Source organism: Dermochelys coriacea, chromosome 17 (genome assembly GCF_009764565.3).
Source record: "Dermochelys coriacea isolate rDerCor1 chromosome 17, rDerCor1.pri.v4, whole genome shotgun sequence".
Lineage (NCBI taxonomy): Eukaryota > Metazoa > Chordata > Testudines > Dermochelyidae > Dermochelys > Dermochelys coriacea.
Window position 1 is genome coordinate 22,590,810 of NC_050084.1, and position 24,214 is coordinate 22,615,023.

The 24,214-nt window shown below is 53.7% G+C and overlaps 1 protein-coding gene across 1 annotated transcript; it reads right to left on the bottom strand.

The window, feature by feature from the left end:
- Nucleotides 1-11,649: 11,649 nt before the first annotated feature.
- Nucleotides 11,650-13,551, bottom strand: LOC119844818 (extensin-like). The gene is made up of 2 exons (XM_038376181.1): nt 13,479-13,551; nt 11,650-12,527 (listed from the first exon to the last, which is right to left on the bottom strand). The coding sequence occupies exons 1-2, from the start codon at nt 13,549-13,551 to the stop codon at nt 11,650-11,652; spliced, it is 951 nt and encodes a 316-aa protein (XP_038232109.1).
- Nucleotides 13,552-24,214: the final 10,663 nt, after the last annotated feature.

Below are 24,214 nucleotides of genomic sequence, written 5' to 3' on the forward strand. Positions count from 1 at the left end.
GCGTTCAGGCCCAAGTGGGGAGCCGCGCTCCTTGGAGATCTTCATTTGGAACATTAATCCAACCCAGAGCCGCTACAGCACTAGGGGCTCGGCTTTGAAGGCGGGAGATAAGAGGCAGCTCCTCAGCAAGGTTTAGAGCCCAGTTCACTGTTTCTGCACTCCATTTTTGTGTGTGTGCATATGTGTGTGCAGTGTGCAGGGTTTGTGTGCATCTGTACATGTGTGTGTAGCTGTGTGGTTTTGTGTCAACTGCATGGGTGTATCTTGGCAGGCCTGATGTTTGTCTGGCATGGAGGGGGGTGTCTCTGTGTGTAAGATTGTGTGTGTTTGTTGGTGTGTCAGGGTATATGCAGATAGAGGTGTGTGCACACATGTCCCAGAGCAGGTGTCTGTGTGTGTCTAAAGGTGTATGAGAGCGTGTGAGTGCATCGCCGGGTGTATGGGGGGGGGCATGCAGTGTACTAGTGGGGGCATGTGTATCTTGGGGGGAGGGGAAGACGCAGCGCACATCGATTCACAGCGGAATCGTCCTAGCAATGTCTGCCCTGTGAGAGCCCAAGTGCTCTGGATTGTTGATCCCCCCGGACAGCTCCTGCCATGCTGGCTGTGGCCTGAGCCCTCCACCCAACCTGCCCCCATTGCACTGGGTGGCAGAGAGGGGCCTTTCCTTGGCCAGCTCTCTCTGCTGCACCGGGTGCCCAATAGGGCCCTTCTTGGCTGTGGTCTCAGAGCTGCTGGGCTGTGTGCCCTTCCACATTTTATGCAAATCACCGAATGAGCTAATTTGCATCCACTTCAGCTGGCCTTAGTGGAAGGTGAAAGAGCCTCTGATAGTGTGGCTGATGTGATTAGGCCCTATGATGGTGTCCCCTGAATAGATATGTGGACAGAGTTGGCAACGGGCTTTGTTGCAAGGATAGGTTCCTGGGTTAGTGGTTCTGTTGTGTGGTGTGTGGTTGCTGGTGAGTATTTGCTTCAGGTTGGGGGGCTGTCTGTAAGCAAGGACTGGCCTGTCTCCCAGGATCTGTTCACCTGCGCATCTACCAATTTGATATATGCCATCATGTGCCAGCAATGCCCCCTGCCTTGGTCAAACTGGACAGTCTCTACGTAAAAGAATAAATGGACACAAATCAGACGTCAAGAATTATAACATTTAAAAACCAGTCGGAGAACACTTCAATCTCTCCGGTCACACAATTACAGACCTGAGAGTGGCTATCCTTCAACAAAAAAACTTCAGAAACAGACTCCAACGAGAGACTGCTGAATTGGAATTAATTTGCAAACTGGATACAATTAATTTAGGCTTGAATAGACTGGGAGTGGATGAGTCATTACATAAAGTAAAACTATTTCCCCATGTTATTTCTTCCCCCCCCCCACTGTACCTCAGATATTCTTGTTAACTGCTGGAAATGGCCTACCTTGCTTGTCACCATGAAAGGTTTTCCTCCTCCCCCCCCCCCCCCCGCGGCTGGTGATGGCTCACCTTACCTGATCACGCTTGTTGCAGTGTATATGGTAACACCCATTGTTTCATGTTCTCTGTGTGTGTATATAACTCTCCCCACTGTATTTTCCACCGAATGCATCCGATGAAGTGAGCTGTAGCTCACGAAAGCTTATGCTCAAATAAATTTGTTAGTCTCTAAGGTGCCACAAGTACTCCTTTTCTTTTTTGTCTTCCAACAGTGGCTATACCAGGTGCTTCAGAGGGAATGAACAGAAGTGGGAATCATTGAGTGATCCATCCCCTGTCACCCATTCCCAGCTTCTGGTGAACAGAGACTAGGGACACTCAGAGCATGGTGTTGCATCATTGCCCATCCTGGCTAATAGCCATTGATGGACCTATCCTCCAGGAACTTATCTAGTTCTTTTTCATACCCTGTTATAGTCTTGGCCTTCAAAACCTCCCTGGCAAAAAGTTCCACTGGTGACTGTGCGTTGTGTGAAGAAATACTTCCTTTTGTTTGTTTTAAACTTGCTGCCTATTAATTTCATGGGGTGACCCCTCGTTCTTGTGTTAAGTGAAGGGGTAATGACACTTCCTGATTCCTTTTCTCCACACAAGTCAAGATTTTATAGACCTCTATCATATCCCCCCTTAGTCGTCTCTTTTCCAAGCTGAAAAGTCCCAGTCTTATTAATCTCTCTTCGTACAGAAGCCGTTCCATGCCCCTCATCATTTTTGTTGCCCTTTTCTGAACCTTTTCCAATTCCATTATATCTTTTTTGAGATGGGGGCGACCAGAACTGCACACAGTATTCAAGATGTGGGCGTATCATGTTTTTATACAGTAAAAGTGGAGGAGCTTGGTTTGCCAGACTGATCAGCTAAGCCAATACTGGCAACCTATATGAAAAGGCTGCAAAACATCAAGCCTCTGGACTGCATTGACATGCAGAAAGCCTTATAAGCCAGTCACTCTCAAAGCCAATTTTAGAAGAACTTAATGAGGCTGTTAAGAATGCTGGAGACACAACTCAGTTTATGTGACCCAACATAGCTGTTGAATCCTACTTTCTATTTAAGCAAGAGACACCGCACACTACAAACTGAGGGCCAGTGTTAAGTGTATTGTCACTTGTTAATCCTGAAGTTGGACACTGGTTTCGAACAACACTGGTAAATGCTTGTTGTCTTTCTGAAAAAACCTAGCTGACTGGCTTGAAGCATGCAGTGCAACAGTGAAAGACTCAGCAGTTGAAAAAGTGAAAGACTCTCTCACCATATTCAAAAATGTGCATACATGGCTGATGAATGCACTGATGCAAATAGGCATCAAGTATTAAGTCATTGCGTACGTTATCTTGATGTCAGGGTTAGGCCAGTAGACGCATTCTAGATGTTCAGGTTATAGAAGACACATCGGCTGCATCTGTGACATCTTAGAAGAGTTAAATGCTTGTCAATTGAACCCCAAACAGATGGCTGCTTGTGCATTTGATGGAGCTGATGGAGCTCTCACTCTGGGAGACATAGTGGAGTACAAGCTTTGCTCAGAGAAAAGTTTCAGAGTAGCAGCCGTGTTAGTCTGTATTCGCAAAAAGAAAAGGAGTACTTGTGGCACCTTAGAGACAAACAAATTTATTTGAGCATAAGCTTTTGTGAGCATCCGATGAAGTGAGCTGTAGCTCACGAAAGCTTATGCTCAAATAAATTTGTTAGTCTCTAAGGTGCCACAAGTACTCCTTTTCTCTTTTCAGAACAAAGTATAACTCTAATCTCTCCTATACACACTGCAGAGGCCATCTACCTCAACTAATGCTAGTACTAGCTGCAGAATCTTTAAAAGATATTAAAAAGCCATAAATGTAATTGCTTTGTTATACTCTTTTTTCAGCAAGAGTCCAAAAGGACTGAACATCTTGGAAACAAATAGAAGATACACTGGGACTGAAGTTCAAATTAGTCCAACCTAGGAAAACCTGCTGGCTTTCTCATGAGCAGTTCTTGGCTGTTGTCTTAAAATTACTGCAACCATTATTATTGGCTTTGGAAAGTATCTAACAAGATGGGACGGATCTAAGTAGTGAGGCTGGCGGATTACTTTTGCTACTAAGTTCAGAGAAGACTATTGCCATTCTCTCTCGTAAGTCTTCTGTTGAAACCACTTGGGTCATTAAACAATGTCATCCAGGCATCTGCTACAGCAGTAATAGATCTTTCTCCATCAATAGAAGTTACACTTGGATCAATCAGAGAGCTGTCCATTGAAAACGTACTGGAAGAAGTAAAGACTTCAGTCCAGAAGTTGACTAATTAAGGCACTTATTGACTCCTTAAGTGAAGAGGACAAGAAGTGCTTGTTAAGCCAGCTGAAAAAGTACACAGACTGGATTCTTACAAATCTACAATAGCGATTTCTGGATTCTACTCAACCTCCATGTAGCTTCTACAGATCCTGTCTTAAAAAACATGACAGTTGAATAGAGTGAGGCACTGCCAGCAATGGGGCTGCCATGTCATCAGGGCAGAATAGAGAATTTGAACACAGAGTGGAATATCATACAATGAACGAATGAAGATTTAACTTCAACTTCTTTTTTATCATCCCTACTAGTTTGACCCGATCTTTGTGCTGTTTCCTGGGATGAAAGAAGTAGGAATTCATTTCTTGCTACTCCCAGTCACAACAGCTACAGCTGAGCATTCTTTTTCCTCATTGAATAGAATTTTGTGTTTTGAAAGAAGTCGTCTTCTGCCTGATCATCAGCATATCATGAAGGACTGGCAGGACCGGACACACAAGAAGACACCAAAGAGTTGTGCAAACTTACAAGAAGAAACCAAAAAGGATGCAGATGTACCATGTAATGCTTCATAGTAGGCTTGAGTAGCCAACTTTAATTTCTGTGATGATTTTAAAACATGAGTTAAATCTAATAAAATGGTTGTGAAACATTTTTTACTATGGTGCCATACAGTCCACCTTCCCCATAATGGTCTCAATCCTTGTCAGCCATCACCTCCCTTTGTCCTGTATATTCAACCCACCCCCCACCAATTTCAATTGCTTGGGAAAACACTGGCAGGGGGTGTTGTGAGTGCTGAGGCCTGAGTGCTGACCTGTGGGTGGGTTGTGGGAGGTGGGCTAACCGAGGGAATACACAGGTTGCCAGCCACACTCCCTGGGGCTCCAGCTCTGGCACTGGGCAGCCTGGCTTTGGGGTGAGCACATCCCTGCTGCCCAGGGGATAGGCGTGGCCCAGGTCTGCCCACAGCCCTGTGATGCAGGGAGGATATGGCCAGGGGGCAGCAGTGGTGGAAGAGCAGGGAGGGGGGCAGAATGTCCATGGCAGTGTCCCAGTCTCCCTGCCCTCCCCTCCCCTCCCCACTCCCCCTTCCTTTCTTCAGGCTGCTTTCAAATTGGTCCCTTTGGAGTGAGCCAGGGTGATAGATGTTCCCCCACCCCCATGGGCCTGGGGGCCTAGCCTGGCCCTTGTGCACAGCCACTGAGCCCTTTGCTGTTCCTCAGAGCGACTGGGAGCTGGACTGGGGGAGGCAGAGGGACGCAGCTGAGGGGACGGAGGGTGCAGAGCAGAGGGCAGGTGCGTTCTGTCCCAAGGCTTAACGCTGATTCCAGGCCCTGCTCTGTCTGGCCTCCAGTCCACCCCCAGGCAGCTGCCCAGCTCATCCCAGCCTCCATTCTGACTACGCACCCATCTCTGAGTGTCCCCCCTGGCTGCCCCCTGCTCCCTCCAATTCAAGGCTCTGTGTCTCCCTCCTTACGCAGCCTCGTCCCCCACTGCACTGCCCCCTCCCACTCCACCCCCAGCCCACAGCAGCCCTCGGGCCTGGAGCCCACAGCCCCCCCCCCCAATATGTTCCCAAGATGCCGACAAGAAGTGAGTCAGGCCCAGCATGCGGGGAAGTCTCCAGCTGAATCCCTGCGGGGCCAACCATATCTCACCCCCACCCTGGCCCACCTCTGGGTGCTATGGACCCACACTGGCAATGAGCCCGCAGGCTCAGCCCAAGGCAGCCTACAGGGCCCAGGAGGTGGGTGCGAGCAGCTGGTGCCCAGGAGCAGGGCTGAGCCCAACAGGACAGGATGGGGAGCCAGTGGTGCCCCTTGTCAGCAGCACCGCCACCCTGGCCAGGCGTCCCCCCACCCCCCTGAGTCCTACAGCTGCTGAGGCAGGGGGAAGGCCAGGCAGCTCGGGGGCTGCCCAAATTTGTGCTCCTGCTGCTAGAGCCCCTTGGGGCTTGTGGCAAAGGGGAATCACTTGGTGGCAGGAGTAGGCCAGGTCATCCCCCTCCCCTTGTCCCCGAGAGCACAGGGCCTCAATGGAAGCAGCAGCGCGTTGGCTTTGCGCTGGGCTTGGGGGGGGCACTTGGCGCTGGGCTGGGGGTTCTGTTCTGGGCAGGGGGGCTGTGCACTGAATCGGGAGGGCTCTGTGTTGGGCTGGGGTGCCGTGCACTGGGCCAGGGGTCTCTGCGCTGGGCCAGGGGACTCTGTACTGGGTAGGGGGGGACTCTGTGCTGGGTGGTGGGGTTCTGTGCTGGGCGGGGGATCGGCACGGGGGGGTCTCGGCACTGGGCGGGGGGGTCTCTGTGCTAGGCAAGGAGGGTCTGCACTGGGACAATTCCTGAGGGAGGCAGCAGGGCCTCTTTGCAGCCACTTGGCACCAGTTTCTGGATGACCAGCCCCTGCTCCTCTCCAGGTCACAGGGGAACAGCACTGCAGATCCAGAGAGCTGGGAAGGGCAGAAGGGGACAGTAACATCCTCACAATCCTGTTGGGTTCAAAACAACCCCCTGAGCAAATGCAGCTGTCACCCGAGGGTCCCTAATATCAGCCTGAACTGAACCCAACCAATGCGCTCCTGGGTAGCCCAGAGAGATCCGTCCATCCCCATCCATACCCAACCATAGATCTGTCAAGATATTTATCCCCATGCAGCCCCATCTATCTATCTATCTATCTATCTATCTATCTATCTATCCTCATACACCCTCCTCTATCTATCTATCGCTCACATGTCCCCCATCACCACAGGACCTGAGCGCCTCACACTCTTCAAAGTCATTAGCCTCACACCCCCCGCTAAGGCAGGACATGGCCCCCATTCACTCCCACTGTACAGCTGGGGAACTGAGGCACAGCAACTGACTGACTGGCCCAAGGCCACATAGGGCACGCATGGCAGTGCAGGGAACTGAATGGCACACGCCTGAACCACTGGCCCATCCATTCTTCTTCTGCTGCTCCATGAAAGGGCGGGAACAGTAAGACCGGGGCCACCCAAGGAATTTAGATGCCCCGTTCTCACTAGGAACTAGCAGGAGATCAGTGTCCAGATCCCTTAGGCAGCTTTGACAGGCCCAGCCTGGCTACAGAGGTTTAACATGCATGTGGCGGGTAGACTGCAGGCTTCCCGGCTGCTCCATTGTAGCCCTGCAGCAGCAAGGGGCCTGGCATGCAGTGCGGAAGGGAACAAGTGTGACATTCTGTACCTTGGCATGCTGTAACCCCCATATTCCTCATTTTCATATAATCATGAGCTCACGTATAAAGCATGCCTTGTAAGGTCAGGGGAAAGGTCATGATTTGCTGAAAGTTATTTCTCTATCCATAGATGTGTATCATTCATGTATATGAAGTTATGAGAATTGGGTTGTATGGTGGTCACTAAAACATGCTGTAAATTGGGGAATCACCCAGATATTAGCTCCCCAGAGGCAATAGCAAGGAAAGTAACCAACACTCGGGCAGGGTGTCAAACAACCCATCAACAGCCATTTTCCAGCAAGGGAGTTACAAAGCAATGACTCACCGGCATGAAGCCCCTCCAGGGGACTTGCTCAATCTTGATTGGAGAGACTCAGCAACGCCCCCCCAGCCATGCCTGGACTTGTGCTCCCCAAGTACCTGGACTGAGGGTATAAAACAGACAGAGTGGACACATACTAGGCCCTTCTCCTGCCCCCACCTATGCTGAAAGCAACCAAGACACTGAGAAAAAGACAAGACTCCAACACAGGAGATTGGCCCAGGTTTAAGGAACAAACCTGTATATTAAGGACTGAAATATCCAGTGGGGTGAGAAAAACTGCTTTATCTAGATGTTGCCCACTCTAATAGGATTGAGAGTTTAGACTGAGTGCTTATATTTTATTTATACATTTTTCGGAATGCATCCGATGAAGTGAGCTGTAGCTCACGAAAGCTTATGCTCTAATAAATTTGTTAGTCTCTAAGGTGCCACAAGTACTCCTTTTCTTTTTGCGAATACAGACTAACACGGCTGCTACTCTGAAACCTTATATTTTAGTTTCTTTTGGTAACCATGCTGACTTTTTGCCTATCACTTAATATCACTTAAAATCTACCTTTTATAGTCAATACATTTGTTTAATTGTTTATCTTTACCAGTGAGTTTGTATGACGTGTGGGGCAAATCTGCTCAGGTTTGACAAAGGCTGGTGTATGTCCACTTTCCATTGATGAAGTGGTGAACCAATTTATAAATGTGCATTGCCCATCCTGAACAGTGCAAGATGGTATATTCCTGGGGTACAGTGCTGGGAGCTGAGGGGATTTGGCTCTGGTGCCTTTCTCTGTGTGATTTGTGAGTGGCTCAGGGAGCATTCATGCAATCTAGCTGGGTGTGGGGGCTCCACATGCTGTTGTGCTGAGTGATCACAGCACCTGGAGGGGTTTGCTGCTGGTCACTAGCAGGGCATTGTGAGAGAGAGCCCAGGCTGGAGAGAGTTCAGGGGGCACAGCAATCCCCATAAGCTGCACCCTGGGCAGATCCTGTCACAACAAGGCATGGGTCAGAGCTGTAGGAGCCAGTGAGCCAGTAACCCATGACAAACAGCCATCAGCCAGCTTGGAGCAGGGAGCTCCGGCTGAGCCTGGTGGGTGTCAGGGATGTGCATGGCAGTGTGCTGTGTGCAGAGGAGCTGCTGAGCAGAGTTCAGGGCCCATTACCCCACAGCACTAGGATTATACATCTGACCTGAGGGAGGAGCATGATGGGTGTTTGCGCATGCAGGGGAGGAGCAGAAGGAGGACGTGGGGGCCAGTAACAACCCCTGAGAGTGGGGACTCTGAGCATGCATTGTCAGCCTCACAAGGCTGTGTGCTTTGTTAAGAGATCTGCTCTAGTTCAGGGCAGGGCTCTGCCCTGGGTCTTGCAGGAGGTCAGACTAGCAGATTTCAGAGGTCGCGTCTGGCCTTGGGATCCATGAATCCCTGAAACCTAGCAGAGAAAAGCAGAACAAACCTCTCGGCCAGAAGGTGAAGCCAGGCAAATTCCAACCAGAAACAGGGCACAAACTTTTCACACTGAGGTGAGTCACCTCGGACCAGACACCCAAGGGAAAGGCAGAGTCTCCAGGGCCTGGTGTGTGCAGTTCAGGGCTGGAGGACTTTCAGGAAGATATGTCAGCTAAATGCAAGCTATTGCACTCGCTCTGGGGGTAGCTGGTGGGACGTGTTATGCAGGAGGCCAGCCTAGCTGCTGGAATGATCCCTTCTGGCTCTAAGTGCTAGGAAGCTCTGAATCCAATGACAAGGACAGAGCCTTTGATGCCAGCCAACACCCTTGCCCTGGCAGGGTCAGGTGCTGCCCTATGTGAGCTGGATAGATGCAGAGAGCCACACTGGGACACAAACTAGTGCATTCACTGCACGTCCCCAGGGCCATGTCACTGGGAAGCTAGAGAATCTGTTACTTTCACACGAACCAGCTACACATGACAATCCACTGCTGCCAGGACAAGACTTTCTAACAACACAAAAAGAAAAGGAGTACTTGTGGCACCTTAGAGACTAACAAATTTATTAGAGTATAAGCTTTCGTGAGCTACAGCTCACTTCATCTGATGCATCCGATGAAGTGAGCTGTAGCTCACGAAAGCTTATGCTCTAATAAATTTGTTAGTCTCTAAGGTGCCACAAGTACTCCTTTTCTTTTTGCGAATACAGACTAACACGGCTGCTACTCTGAAATCTAACAACACAGTTTCCCTTGTCTTGGGCCCAGTGTGGGTGGACCTGTGCAGCTGGCCAAAGGGCCCCCTCCACCCAGGCTCAGTGTTCCTAGCCAAAGGCGGCCACTCCATTCAGCCACGCTCCACTGATGCTCAGGAGCCAAAGGAGAGGGCCCCCTCGGACTCACATTTGTGTCCTGCATAGCCAGGTTCCGTGCGATGGGGAGACAGGCAGAGGAACCGGAAGGTCACCTGGACAAGGCCAGTTCAGGGTTGGAGCTCCCGCCGGGAGATGCTCAGCGTCGTGTCAGGTGGAGAGACAGGATGGGAGCTCAGCAGTGGTGATAGAGAACACGCTGGTTCCACCATGCACTTGCCAAGAGAAATCAGACATCTGAGGTTCCTTCCTCCAAGAGATACAGTGCTGAGAGTTCACATACTGAGCCTGTAATAGGTAACAAGTGAGCCTTGTGCTGTCATGTTGGAGCCTTGTGGGGCCCAGGGTATTAGAGAAATGTTAGAGCATGGGAGCCTGTCAGTCCAGTACCCACATCCAGCACAGAGGAGTCCCAGTGCCCAACTTTCTGTAGTGTCTGATCCAGCTGTGAAAGCTCGCCATGTAAGAATTGTAAGGCAGCTTGAATAGTACAGCTGTGTCTGATACCCCCCAAGCAGAGCAGGCTAGTTCCTGAGGTTCCCTTGAGTTAGTTCAACTCCAAAGCAGGAGGCTGTAATGTGTTTCCTTGCAGTATAGTATTCAGCCATTCCAGACAGCTTGTGATCCCTGGTAAACAAGGAAGACAGAGCTGGAACTCAAGCTGTGTTTGCATCTATGGTTTGTAGCCATTTCTTTAGTAAATGTTTCCTGGTTAAGATAGACTGTGATTACATCAACAATGTCAGTCTGGAATCATGCAGCTAATCTTCCTAGAAGGAAATACTCCTTTGTCTTCAGCAAGCAGCTGAGAGCTGGGTACCAGGCTCTCTGTATGCCACAGACGCCGGAAAACAGAAAGAAACACAGAGAAGAGCAGCATTCATGCTTAAGAGTCTGGGGAAATTCAACGTGTGAAATATAAAGTGCTAAACACCAAAGATGGGAGGGCAAGTGACAGGTACTTGGAAGGTCAACACTCTGTGCAGGCGGACGGATCTTTTTTAGGAGGGGCTCCAAGGTCACAAAACTAGGAATTATGGAGTGAAGTGGAATATCCTGGGAAATAGCCCGATTAGCAGATCTATATCACAGGGAATGCTGAGCTAAAGCACTGGCTAGGGAGTCAGGGGGAACCTGAGTTCTATTCCTGGCTCTATCACTAAACTGCTGTGAGGTCTTGGGCAAGTCATTTCCCCTCTCTGTGCCTCAGTTTCCCCTTCCACCCTGTCTGGGCTATGTAGACTGTGAGGTCCTTGGGGCAGGGGCTGTATTTCACTCTGTACATGCCAAGCACCCAGCACAATATGCCCCAGATCTCAGTTGGGACCTCTAGGAGCTGCTGTAATAATAACCCCTGAGGCACTGGAGAGCAGGCTGCCAGGAGTGATCCTGATCGGCAGGGCATTTAATCACTGCCATTCAGCTCCTGTGCTAACTGCCATAGACGGATGGATGAAAGCAGGCGGGATGGGAGCCCCACAGCACCTGTGCCTTTTCCTACAGTGTCCCCTGCAGCCGGGATGGGAGCTGCTGTACTGGGTCCTCTCCCCACCCCACGCCCCTGCAGGAGGTTGCTGCAGACGACCAAAGGGAGTGAGGGGGGGGTCTCGCTGGCTGCATCTCCAAGGCTGCTCACAGCGCTGGGGGTCAGAGGCAGACTCTGAAGGCCGCTGGGTGGAAACACCGGCAGTGGAGCTGAGTCCCACACCCAGCACTGGGCAGGAGGAGAGGAGTGGCCACTGTGCGGAGGGTCCCAGAAGAAGCCAGGTAACTCCCCAACCCCCAGCTTCTTGGGCTGCGGGACAGCAGGGTTCAGAATCACAGCAGCTTTCAGCCTCACCCAGCTCACTGCAGGGGGTTGCTGGCTGCCAGGTCAGGGGTAGAGCCCAGCCTTCCCTACCCTGCAGGGCAGGTGCCCGCGCCGGGCAGGGGGTGGGTTCTGGGGCCAGTGACCGGGCTGGGGTGTGGGTGGGTTCTGCGGCCAGTGCCCAGGCCGGGCAGGGGGTGGGTTCTGGGGCCGGTGGCTGGCTGTGGGTGGGTTCTAGGGCTGGTCCCCAGGCAGGGCAAGGGGTGGGTTCTCAGGCCGGTGCCCAGGCCGGGCGGTGGGTGGGTTTCGGGGCCAGTGGCTGGGCGGTGGGTGGGTTCTGGGGCCGGTGACCAGGCCAGGCAGAGGGTGGGTTCTGGGGCTAGTGGCCAGGCCAGGCAGGGGGTGGGTTCTGGGGCCAGTGCCCAGGCCGGGCGGTGGGTGGGTTCTGGGGCCGGTGCCCAGGCCAGGCAGAGGGTGGGTACTGGGGCCGGTGGACGGGCCCGGGGGTGGGTGGGTTCTGGGGCCAGTGCCCAGGCCGGGCGGTGGGTGGGTTCTGGGGCCGGTGCCCAGGCTGGGGTGTGGGTGGGTTCTGGGGCCAGTGCCCAGGCCGGGCAGGGGGGGGGTTCTGGGGCCAGTAGCCGGGCTGGGGGGTGAGTGCTTTCTGTGGCCGGTGCCCGGGCCGGGCAGGGGGTGGGTTCTGGAGCCAGTGCCCAGGCTGGGCGGTGGCTGGGAGCTGGAGCCGGTGCCCAGGCCGGGCAGGGGGTGGGTTACGGTGCCCAGGCCAGGATGTGGGTAGGTTCTGGGGCCGGTGGACGGGCCCCGGGGTGGGTGGGTTCTGGGGCCGGTGCCCAGGCCGGGGTGTGCGTGGGTTCTGGGGCCGGTGGCTGGGTTGTGGGTGGGTTCTCGGGCCAGTGCCCAGGCCAGGCGGTGGGTGGGTTCTGGAGCCAGTGCCCAGGCTGGGGTGTGGGTGGGTTCTGGGGCCGGTGGCTGGGCTGTGGGTGGGTTCTCAGGCTGGTGCCCAGTCTGGGCGGTGGGTGGGTTCTGGGGCCGGTGCCCAGGCCAGGCGGTGGGTGGGTTCTGGTGCTGGTGCCCAGGCTGAGTGGCGGTGGGCCCTTCAATAGGAACAATGTCCTGGTTTAACGACCTTCCTACAGAAAACATCTGCTGTGCTCATGAATGGCCCGTTTGTGCTCTCATCACAAGTGTGCACCCATCCCCTCCCCCCACTAACCCCTTTGCAGCTCCTGCTGGCCCTGCTCCCTGTAGCAGATCCTGGCTGCAGGAAGAAACCCCTGGCGCTAAGCAGCGGGGCACGGGGCTCTCTGGCCAGCCGCTGGGTGAGGGCAGAACTGGCAGCAGATGGAACCTGCTTAGCCAAGCATTGGGCCTGGATTGCAGCTCCCAACCCAGCTCTGACCCAAGTTCTGCTCTGAGTGCCAGACTGATCCACGCCCCTTGGGCTCCATCCCCAAACTTGCCCCCCCACCATTGGGCCCTTTGTTCTGGGTCTGGTGCCTTCTGCACTACTCCTGTTCTGCCTCCCATGGCTGTGCCACAAGGCAATGCTGCCCAGTGGCTGATGCCCCTGATGCTCACGCAGCTGGCATGCCCAGGGGATCCGGCTTCAGTGTGAACATGGGCATGAGCCGGTTGCCTCGAGGTCAGGAACAGACCTCCCTGCCCCCAAATAGCAGTGTTAGGGGCTTTTCTCCCCAAGCCTGGATGCAGCATCAGGTATTAGCCATAGCTGGGGGGCAGGAGTTTGCAGCTCATGGGCCAGTGGGCTCAGTGCATTGGGGCCCCACTCCTGCCTGTCTCCCCCAGGCTCTGCCCTCCAAACGCTCCCCGCCTAGCCCCACTCCTCCTCCCCAGGCAGCCATCTCCCCTGCTGCCTGCTGAGAGGCCCAGAGGCAAGCAGCATGTGAAGGCCACGGCCAAGGTAATTCCTCCAGCTGGCGTCAGCCTCCCAGCCCTGCTGCACTGCCCCCGCCCCTGCCCCGTGTCCTCATCCCCAGAGCAAGGCCGTGCGGCAGAGCCACCAGCCGGAGGGGGAGGGCGCTCACCGGGCTCCATGCACTGCCCTGGGTACAGCCCCACCAGCAACCACACGTCCGTCATGCTGTGACACTCAGTCATCGCGGGCATGCAGCTCAGCAACGAGCCTGGCGCTGGGCTGCAGGAGGGGATGTGGCTGGGCTGGTGGCAGTTTGTGGGGTTGCATTTAGCACATGGAGCATTGCAGCCCGGAGGGGGCAGTTTGGATTGTGGCAGGGGTGCCAGGGTCCCCGAGGCAGGCTGGGCCAGTGGTTAGCACCCTGGCCTGGGCCTGAGGAGACCCAGCTTTCCTTGGGCCTAAATCCACCAAGGGGCGGAGATGCCCTGCAGCTCAGGGCTAGCCTCAGCCCTGCGCTCAGGGCCCTGGCTCCCCACAGTGTGTCGGGGAAGGGAGCCACACAGCCCTGGAGGGCACCACAGAGAAAATGCATGGGGCCTAGCCCCATCCCCTCCAGGGTATTGGGGCACCTAACTCCCATTGACCTGGCTTGCTAGGCGCCCTGGCGCTAGTGTCTCAGCTGTGACCCATATCCTGGCATTCGGTGCCTAGGCCAGGCCCGCAGCTTGGGGACCCATAACCCAGACCTTTCTCGTGTGAGAGCCCAAGGTGAGGGCAGCCCTGGGTTCATGTCCCTGCTCTGCCTCATTCGGAGCAGGGACTCGAACCCAGCTGGCTGGTGGAGGCTTTGCCATGGTGCTGCCGCTCTGCGGGTCACAATGGGCTGAAGCCCCATGGGGAGGGGTGTCTCCCTGGGAAGCTCACAACCTGCTCCTGTCGGCCAAGCTGCATGGTGTTTGCTAGGGCTTTGCTGGCTTTGCAGAGGTTTGCAGGCCCAGGGTGAAGAACTGCAGCCGAGCCCCGGGAGGCTCCCAGCGAGGCCAGCACTCGAGGACAGGCAGGGAGCCGGGGCCTCTCCCAGGCGCTGGAGCTGGGTCACTTCTGCTGCCTCCTCTGGCTGGGGACGCCTGAGAGGCCAGGTGGAAAACTCGAGAGGGGGGCCAAGGAGTTCTCGGGCTAGCTCTTGTCTCTGGCAAGTGGCATTCCCTCCCGCTGGTGCCTGGTCCTCCGGGGGCTGGGGAGAGCCAGGTCTAGCAGCTAACGCTCCAGGGCAGGGCCTGCTCTTCCTGGGGGACTCAGCAGCGAGTGGGGCACTCCCCGCCCTGCCCTGCTGCTCAGGAAGGTTCCCGCAGCTCAGGGTAGGGGAGGCAGGGCCCCCCCGCGTGCTGCCCGCCTGGCCCTGCTCAGGTGGGGCTCAGTGGGAGGTGGCCCTGGCTGGCTCCATGGATGGGATTCCCAGCAGCTGTTGTGCTTGGCTGTTTGTTTGGGGAAGATGAAAGGAGCAGCCCCGACTCCTGGGCAGCAAAAGTCAATATTGGCTCCGGGGAAAGAATCCAAAGTTCAGAACCCAGGAAGGTCGCCCAGAAAGCGCGGCTCGGAGGCTGTACTGGGGGACACTGGGGGCAGGTCACCCAGCGGCCGGGGTTTGTGCTGAGCCAGAGGGAAGGTCACCCCAGAGGACAGTGCTGTGGGACGAGGGCACCGATGGCATCCGCCAAGCCATATTTATAACTCATGAATAGGCAGCTTGGCTGCTCCAATGGGATTCTGGCCATGGCTGTTTTGGGCAATGCCCTTATGACCGGGTTCCCCGCCCACCCAAACCCCTGCACTGCGCTTGCCCCTCTGGCTCTGCCGTCTTTTTAGGAGATTTCAGCACCGCGCTGGGCCCCGTGACACCTCCACCCCTTACGGCTGCCTCCCAAAGGCGCCAGGCTGGGCCCACATGGAAATGTGCCCAGGACAGCACAGAGCCAGGGCGAGGGCCAGGGCAGAGCTGGGGATTGGGATGCCAGCACGAGGATTGGGATGTAGGGATGAGAGGGGCATGGGGATGGAGCAGGGCTGGATGTGGGGATGGGGACACAGGGAATGCAGAGTTGGGAACACAGGGACAGGATAGGGACATAGAGATGAGGCCAAGAGGGGGACACAGGGAACGTAGGGACGGGGATAGGGACATGGGGATGAGGCCGAGAGGGGAACATGGGGACCAGGCAGAGCTGGGAATGCAGAGACGGGGATAGGGACGCAGGGATGAGGCAGAGCTGGGGACACGGGGACCAGGCAGAGCTGGGAATGCAGAGACGGGGATAGGGACGCAGGGATGAGGCAGAGCTGGGAATGCAGAGACGGGGATAGGGACGCAGGGATGAGGCAGAGCTGGGAATGCAGAGACGGGGATAGGGACGCAGGGATGAGGCAGAGCTGGGGACACGGGGACCAGGCAGAGCTGGGAATGCAGAGACGGGGATAGGGACGCAGGGATGAGGCAGAGCTGGGGACATGGGGACCAGGCAGAGCTGGGAACACAGAGACGGGGATAGGGATGTAGAGATGAGGCCGAGAGGGGGACACTGGGACTGGGCAGAGCTGGGAACGCAGGGGCAGGGATAGGGTTGTAGAGATGAGGTCAAGAGGGAGACATGGGAACCATGCAGAGATGGGAACCCAGGGACAGGGATAGAGACGTGGAGATGAGGATGAGAGGGGACAAGGGGCATTGGGACAGGTGGATCTGGCAAGGCACATGGCTGCAAGAGGGGTGTGAGGCGGGTGCTGATGGGGTGGGGGTGAGCACCTACAGCTTGTGGGCAGTGGGGCGCAGTAGGACAGTGCTGCTAGGCAGGCAGGTGAGCGATCCAGGGCCGGGGCAGGGCACTGCTAGAGCAGAGAGGGACTTGGGGGCAGGGGCTGGTATGTGTGGGAGGGAGCCAGGGAAGCAGGCAAGGTGAGTCAGTGGAGTGACAGTGTAAAAGGGTGCAGGAGGCGAGTGGGCACTGAGGGGGCACAGGAGAAAAGGGGTTGGGGAGACAGGCTGCAGGAGGAGATGGGGTGTAGGACATGGGGGGGACAGGTTGCAGAAGGGGGGTGATGGGGTGTGGGGGGGAGGACTACAGGAGGGGGTGATGGGACACAGGAAGTAGGGGAGGGGAAAGGAGGCAGGTAGGGCCTGGGGGAGGCAGCTGTGGCAGGGCAGGGGGCTGACAGTTCATATCACTGTCCTGGACTCCGGTTCGTCTTGCTGCCTCGTGAGCAGAGACGTCGCTCGGCTGCCACCCCGGGCCCATGGGCCTGTCAGCAGGGGGCACTGCCTTGGGGCTGGCGCATGGGGAGCTGTTTCTTCCTAATCCTTACTCAGGGAATTAGGAGGAAGCTGTGCTTGGTCTGAGTCACCCACACCACAACCCACGGCACCCCCTGCTGGGAGAGGCTGGGATTACAGCTCTTATTGCTGATCAGAAGGTCTAGAAATCCATCTCCAAAGACATTGTGTCTGGAGCTGGTAAACTGGGCAGGCTTCACCACTGCTCCCACCAGTCCCACGTGAGCAGCCCTGCAATGGCTCACAGCGTCCTGCCCCAGCATGCACTGGGGTAGTTCTGGCACTTGGGGGGCACTCCTCAACCTGTGGGTCACAACCCAGCATTGGGTCCCTGGAGTGTGCCACAGGGTCGTGGGGGGGGGGGGATTAGGGGAGCTGAGGGCCTGCCCTCAGGGCCCTGGGCCAAACCGGAGCAGCGTTGCAATGGAGACCCCAATGCCCGGTGTGGAGCGGTGAGCCCAGCCAGCCCTGTGGGATAGGAGCCACAGGAGCAGCAGCTATGGTACACATGGACACTTATTCAATTTGGAGCACTTTAAGGTGTGTCTGACATAGCGTGGCTAGGACATGGGTAGTAAGTTGGGGGGGGGTTGTCACTAGCTCACAGCAGGCCCCCAAGATTTACAAATGGGGCCTGAGCCCCAAAAAGTTGAGAGCCAGTGGGCTAGCATGCAGGCCAGGAGTAGCACAGCCTAGTGGGAACAGCAGAGGTGGGGCCTGCTCCCCGCTCTGCCTCTCACCGCATGTGACCTGGGGCAGTCCCTGCCCCTCTGCACTTGAGAGCCCCGCTAGAAAGGGAATGAGGAGCCTATGCCTTGGAAAGCACTTTAGTGCTGTTCTGCTTGTACAGGGCCTTGCAGCATGGGTCCCATTCTGTGACTGGAGCCCCTCTGCACCAGCCCCCTCATAATAGGGATCAGAGATGGGCAGAACACTTCCAGTGCAGCCAGTTGTGTTCAGAAAAGGCAGGCTTTGGAAATCCAAAGGGTTTGTGTCAATTTCAGCAAAATCTTTGACAGGGAAAAGGCTCCTCTCTTATGTTTTGGTTCAACAAAACAGATAAAACCCTTTCGTTTCTACTTTATTGTTTCATTTCATTTAGACTTGTCTATTTCAATAGTACCGGTAATATATTTGGGGTTGACAATTAGATTTTTATTTTTTCATAATTTCAATGGAAAATACTTATTTTAAAGCATTTTTTATGTTTATAGCATTAAATGTTAATAGGTGCAGAAAATTATGTGGGGGGTAGTGTTGGGCAATGGGGGCGGGGTCACACACTAATTATTTAATGACAGATGTTGAGATGCAAAGTTAAAGCTCTCTAACCATTAAAACACAAATTGTCATCATCATATGTGAAAATATATCCAATAAAGAGTTTTATTTAAATGCCAATAAATTCTGAAGCAGAGTTTTTGTCTTTGTTTTTTAACTTTGCCTACCAGTAAATTTCAGTTATTGAGGGAAATGTTTTTTCTTGGTTTGTGTGTACGGTGAATTCAACGTCATTTAGCTCCTTCTAAGCCTGATTATATATGATAGAATTAAATATTTCATATGATCTTTTGACATCACTGCAAAGTGTTTGGACCTTATCAAAATGAAACAACTCCACAGTATTGCAGGACTATCTTTCTATGGTCCTGAATTGAAATTTTGTTCTGCAGGAAACATCAGCATTTCAGTCTTGTTCAGAATGACCCAATTCCCAATGGCAGAATTTCCCATGAGTTCAGACGTTCTGATTTTGGAGCAGCTGTGCAGGGCTGAGGTGTCAATGCCACCCTCTTCCAGAGCCCTCACACGCGTGGCTCCTGGTGTGATCCGGAGAGAGACTCGACCTTACACCACCAGCACACTTAGTTCCAGCACCTATGTCAGCAGGGTCCAGCTGTGGTAACTGTTCCTTCACATTTCCTCCAGCGCCCCCCACAGCCAGCCCTTCTGCACTGTTCCCTATAGCAGCATGGAAGAGGATTCTGAGCCCAGGGAGCTGGGCTGCTGACTCAGGCTCTATGCAGAGGAAGGGAAGGCAGATTTCACTCACAGCAGCAGGAGTGGTGGACCTTCTGTTCCATGGAGAGTGCAGGGTAGAGACTGGGAGCAGTGAATCTGACCCCCACAGCCCCTTTAGAAGTCCACCTACACTTCAAACAACTGGGTTCCCCACAGCTGGTGCCCCAGCTGCAGGCAGGCTCCTCAATGTATCCCAGAACCAGGCCCGCATCTCGGAGAGCCTATGGGTCTGGAACGCGAGGAGGGTCCCATTTACAGCCCAGCCCAGGCCAGTTATAACCTGAGCTGAGCGCCCTTTGGGGCTCAGAGACGCTCCCTGGACTGGAGCAGCTGGGTCCCTGCCAGGCAAACGCGCTTGGCTAGTGGGAAGGGGCAGCCTGCCCTTGACAAGCTGCTGCACTAATGAAGTAACTCCTCACCTCAAGTATCCCGAGATAAGCGAGTCGCGCAGGCCAGGGCACGAGGGGCAGATAGCGCAGCACTCCCAGCTCCAGCCGAGAATGTGAAGCAGCCTCGGCTGAAGCTGGGAGTGCCGCACTATCTAACACCTCGGGACAACTGGGAGCAGCATCCCCTTATCAACCATGTGCCCCCACCGGGGCCTGGTGGTGGAGTCACTGGGGCCATTCAAGTGAACGCTGGATCCTGGTGCTCAACCCCCCGGGCACAGGGGCTTGCTGGCTCCTATGCCAAGGCAAGAGTTTAATGCCTGGCTGGAGGTCAGCCCAGCAGGCCTGGTGGTGCTGGCAGGGCTGGGGGCCCTGCCAGTGTCATGCTAGGCAATGAATGGATTCGGGACAGGGGAGCAGAAGACCCGAGCTTCTCAGAGTATCCACCCTGAGGCTGAGACACGACAGTGCTCCTGTGTCCCAGGCTTTAGGGCATCACATGGACTGACCCACCTTCACTGCAGCCATGGCCACTGGAGGGTCATCAGCGGGCAGGGGCACTGGAGCAATGTGTATAGTGGGGGTGCTGAGAGCCACTGAACGAAGCTGTAAACGCTGCATGTGATGGAACCACATCAAGGTAGGGGGTGCAGGAGCACCCCCAGCTCCAGCACCTATGTCAGCATGGTCCAGCTGTGGTAACTAATCCTTCACGTTTCTTCCAGCGCCCCCCACAGCCAGCCCTCCTGCACAATTCCCTATAGCACCCCCTGCTGGGACCACACCCCCACAGCCAGCCCTCCTATACCATTCCCTATAGCACCCCCTGCTGGGACCGCACCCCACAGCCAGCCCGCCTGCACCATTTCCGATAGTGCCCCCTACGGACCTGACTTTGGGAACAAAACCAGAGCTGCCAAACTCCATTGTCTTCACAGACCAGAAGGGAGGGAATAGGCCATGGGGAAGGCAGGGACTGCTAGAAGAAGCAGGCTTTCCCCTTTACTCTCACCCATTGGGTCCCCCTGCAAGTGTGGTGAAAAAAAATTTTTTATAGCCGGGGTGCTGAGAGCCATTGAAACAAACTATAAATCCTATATATGATGGAAACCACTTCAAGCTAGGGGGTGCTGCTTTACCCCAAGCACCCCTAGTTTCAGCACCTATGTTTGACTCTCCTTCTGTCCCTTTCTGAGCATGCACTAAGGCCGATTGATGGCTCCCGCTCTGGTGCGGACACTGACTGCGCACGTCGGGCTTCCAGGTGACTCCTCTAGTGCAACAATGTCACATTCCCAGAGGGGCCTCGTTCCCCTCCTACGCACTAGTGATTACAGACAACAAAGCTGGTCCAGCACCAGAAATCCACTCCAGCTTGTATACGCCATCTGACCCCCTTCACTCCTCACTATTCTGGGCCACTCCTCCACAGCTCAGAGGAAAGCATGCTGCTTACTGCCCAGCCCCGCACAACATTGAGTTACTTGCCCTTGCCTCGGCATCCTTCGAGAAACAGGTGAACACAACTGGCCCTAGCAATGGCTTCTCTCCCCTTTTATGGGAGTTCACACAACTCTCTTTAGTACACCTCCTTTCTGCCAACCGAGGAGCCAAGCAGGCATTTCCCCAGGGACAGTACCGCAATGGAGAGTTTAGACCCTGGCTGCTAGGATGGGGGCAAGGAGAGATGAGGAAGTGGTAACATTTTTCAGAAGGTTTCAGAGTAGCAGCCGTGTTAGTCTGTATTCGCAAAAAGAAAAGGAGTACTTGTGGCACCTTAGAGACTAACAAATTTATTAGAGCATAAGCTTTCGTGAGCTACAGCTCACTTCATCGGATGCAATGCTGTAGCTCACGAAAGCTTATGCTCTAATAAATTTGTTAGTCTCTAAGGTGCCACAAGTACTCCTTTTCTTTTTTCAGAAGCAGTGGCATAAACTATTTACCAGCAGCAGAAGGGTGTGTGTGCATGCGCGCGGGAGGGGAGGCAGCTGCTGTGAATTAGACCTTCCAGAAAGTTTTCAAACTATCCAAACTGTCTGTTCCTCTTGCTTATACCCTCCTCCCCCATTTATCAGTCAATTTATTCCAAACTTCTGACAATCAATTCATTGGAAAGGGAAAAGAGAAACCAAGCTTGACTTAGGCAGAAGACCCAGTGGCTGAAATCCCTGCCCCTGCAAGTAACACCTTGCATGCAGAAATCCATGCTCACAGTTGTACTATTTCTGGCCTCAGAAGCCCCACCTTCTGTTCCCACAAAAGGAAAGTGAGCAAAGCGCTTGCACAGGGCATTTCCCAGCTCTCCCTTGCTGCAGATTAAGCCTATTACTTCTTGTCCTACCTTCAGTGGACATGGAGAACAACCGACCACTGTCCTGTACAGCCCTTCATATATTTGAAGACTGCAATCAAATCTTCTTCAGTCTTTGTTCAAGACAACATGCCTAGTTTTCATAGGTCAAGTTTTCTAAAGCGCTGATCATTTTTGTTGCTCTCCTCTGGACTCTCTAGTTTGTCCACATCTTTCCTAAAGTGTGGCACCCAAAACTGGACACAGTCCCCAGCACTGAGCATAGCAGGATAACTTCTTCCTGAGTCCAAGGCATTAATGAAAACATTGAACAGCACTGGACCCAGGACTGACCCATGGGGGACTCCACCCCACCTGCAGCTTGACAGTGAGCCATTGATAACCACTCTTGGAGTACAGTCTTTCAGCCAGTTGCACACTCACCTTTCCCTATTTGCTTTGAGAAAGTCATGTGGGGCCGTGTCAAAAGTCTTACTAAAAACAAGGTAAGGAGTACTTGTGGCACCTTAGAGACTAACAAATTTATTAGAGCACAAGTTTTCGTGAGCTACAGCTCACTTCAATTCTACCGCTTCTGCCCTTATCCACTAGGCCAGTAACGCAATCAAAGCAGGAAATCAGGTTCTTTTGTACTTCTTAGCAATGCATCCATGTTTCCAGTTTTTGGTGGAATCCTTTTTGATTTCCAGCTCATTACAGAGCTCCTGATTGAGCCCAAGGGTGCGTCTACTCTAAATAAAACCTCTGCATCTAGGCTGGATCAGCTGACTACAGCTCCAGGGCTTTGAAATTGTAATGTAGACATTTGGGCTCAGCCAGGTTGCCAGGGTGTCCAGTTTTCGACTGGAACGCCCAGTCAAAAATGGACCTTGACAGCTCCGGTCGGCACTACAGACCGAGCTGTTAAAAGTCTGGTCAGCAGCACAGCAGGGGGCCCGAGGCTAAGACAGGCTCCCTGCCTGCCCTGGCTCTGTGCAACTCCCAGAAGCAGCCACCAGATCCTTATGGCCTCTAGGTGCATGGGCAGCCTCTGTGCACTGCCCCCGCCCGAGTGCTGGTTCTGCAGCTCCCATTGGCTGGGAACTGTGACCAATGAGAGCTGCGGGGGCAGCACCTGCAGGTGCAAGGGCAGCACGTAGAGCTTCCCTTGCTGCCCATATGCCTAAGCACTGCCGGGACCCCGCACCTCCTCCCACACCCCAAGCCCCAGCTCAGAACCCCCTCCTGCAGCCGAAACCCCTCATCCCCACACCCCAACCCACACTGCAATTAGCAAGTGTGTTCCATGCATCACAAAACATACTGTTCTTTTGAGTTGTAGGCAGTTTCTGCGTAGACACCACAGAGGACTAGCAACAGCACTAGCAAGGATATGCTGTAAAGTCCTGAATTTCAGAGCTGGTCCTAGAGTGAGGTCTCCATACTAAAGGCTGGAGAGAGACCAGTTTGAGTCACACAGCACAAGCCAGAGCCCCACTCACTGAGATTTTAAAACTACAGCAAGCCAGGAAATTCAGTTCTTTCACAGCAGAGCAACTCAGACTCCTTATAAATGTGTCATGTTTGGTCTCAATGCATATCATTGTAATCACAGAATATCAGGGTTGGAAGGGACCCCAGGAGATCTTCTAGTCCAACCCCCTGCTCAAAGCAGGACCAATCCCCAACTAAATCATCCCAGCCAGGGCTTTGTCAAGCCTGACCTTAAAAATCTCAAAGAAAGGAGATTCCACCAGTGTCCTAGGTAACCCATTTCAGTGCTTCACCACCCTCCTAGTGAAAAAGTTTTTCCTAACATCCAATCTAAACCTCCCCCACTGCAACTTGAGACTATTACTCCTTGTTCTGTCATCTGCTACCACTGAGAACAGTCTAGATCCATCTTCTTTGGAACCCCCTTTCAGGTAGTTGAAAGCAGCTATCAAATCCCCCCTCATTCTTCTCTTCTGCAGACTAAACAATCCCAGTTCCCTCAGCCTCCTCCTCATAAGTCATGTGTTCCAGTCCCCTAATCATTTTTGTTGCCCTCCGCTGGATGTTTTCCAATTTTTCCACATCCTTCTTGCAGTGTGGAGCCCAAAACTGGACACAGTACTCCAGGCCTCACCAATGTTGAATAGAGGGGAACGATCACATCCCTCGATCTGCTGGCAATGCCCCTACTTATAAATCCCAAAATGCCATTGGCCTTCTTGGCAACAGTGGCACACTGTTGACTCATATCCAGCTTCTCGTTCACTGTAACCCCTAAGTCCTTTTCTGCAGAACTGCTGCCTAGCCACTCGTTCCCTAGTCTATAGCAGTGCATGGTTCCAAATTGGTACGTTCCAAGACAGCTGCTACAAAAACTAGGTTTGCATTTATTTAGCATTGTGTCTTTAAATACAAGAAGGCAACAGGAGAAACCTAGTTTTTGCTAGGAAAGATTTGCAAGCGTAGCTATACTGGAATATCTTCCAAGCACAGATGCAGCTTATACTGTCCATAAAAAAAGTTTATATGGGTATAGCTTATACCTGGTCCCAAGTAAAAGAAGCTGTACTGGCAAAAGCACCTTTATGCTGGTCTGCACCTACATGAGGACTTTTGCCAGTACAGAAATAGTGCCTCCCCACACTCCTCACAAAAATAAACACACCCTGAACTGATAGTATAAACACCCGCAAAAGTTTCCAATCTGGCCCAAGATTTTAGTTTCTTCTGTTTATTCGAATGGGCAATTAATCATGGAGATAAGCATCCTAACCCATCATGGCCCAATCCGCATGGCTTCTGTGTAGATCTGCAGCATGACTCCTCTGTGTGTTAAGCAGTGTGAAATGTCCTCAGTGGCTAACTTCATTATCTGGAAGTCA

Excerpts from the sequence above, each read along its gene's own strand:
- LOC119844818 (XM_038376181.1), bottom strand. The coding sequence starts at position 13,551 with ATGACTGAGTGTCACAGCATGACGGACGTGTGGTTGCTGGTGGGGCTG. Across the intron at positions 12,528-13,478 it reads AGGGCAGTGCATGGAGCCCG|GGCCCACCGCCACTCAGCCT; the intron begins GTGAGCGCCCTC and ends TTCCTATTGAAG.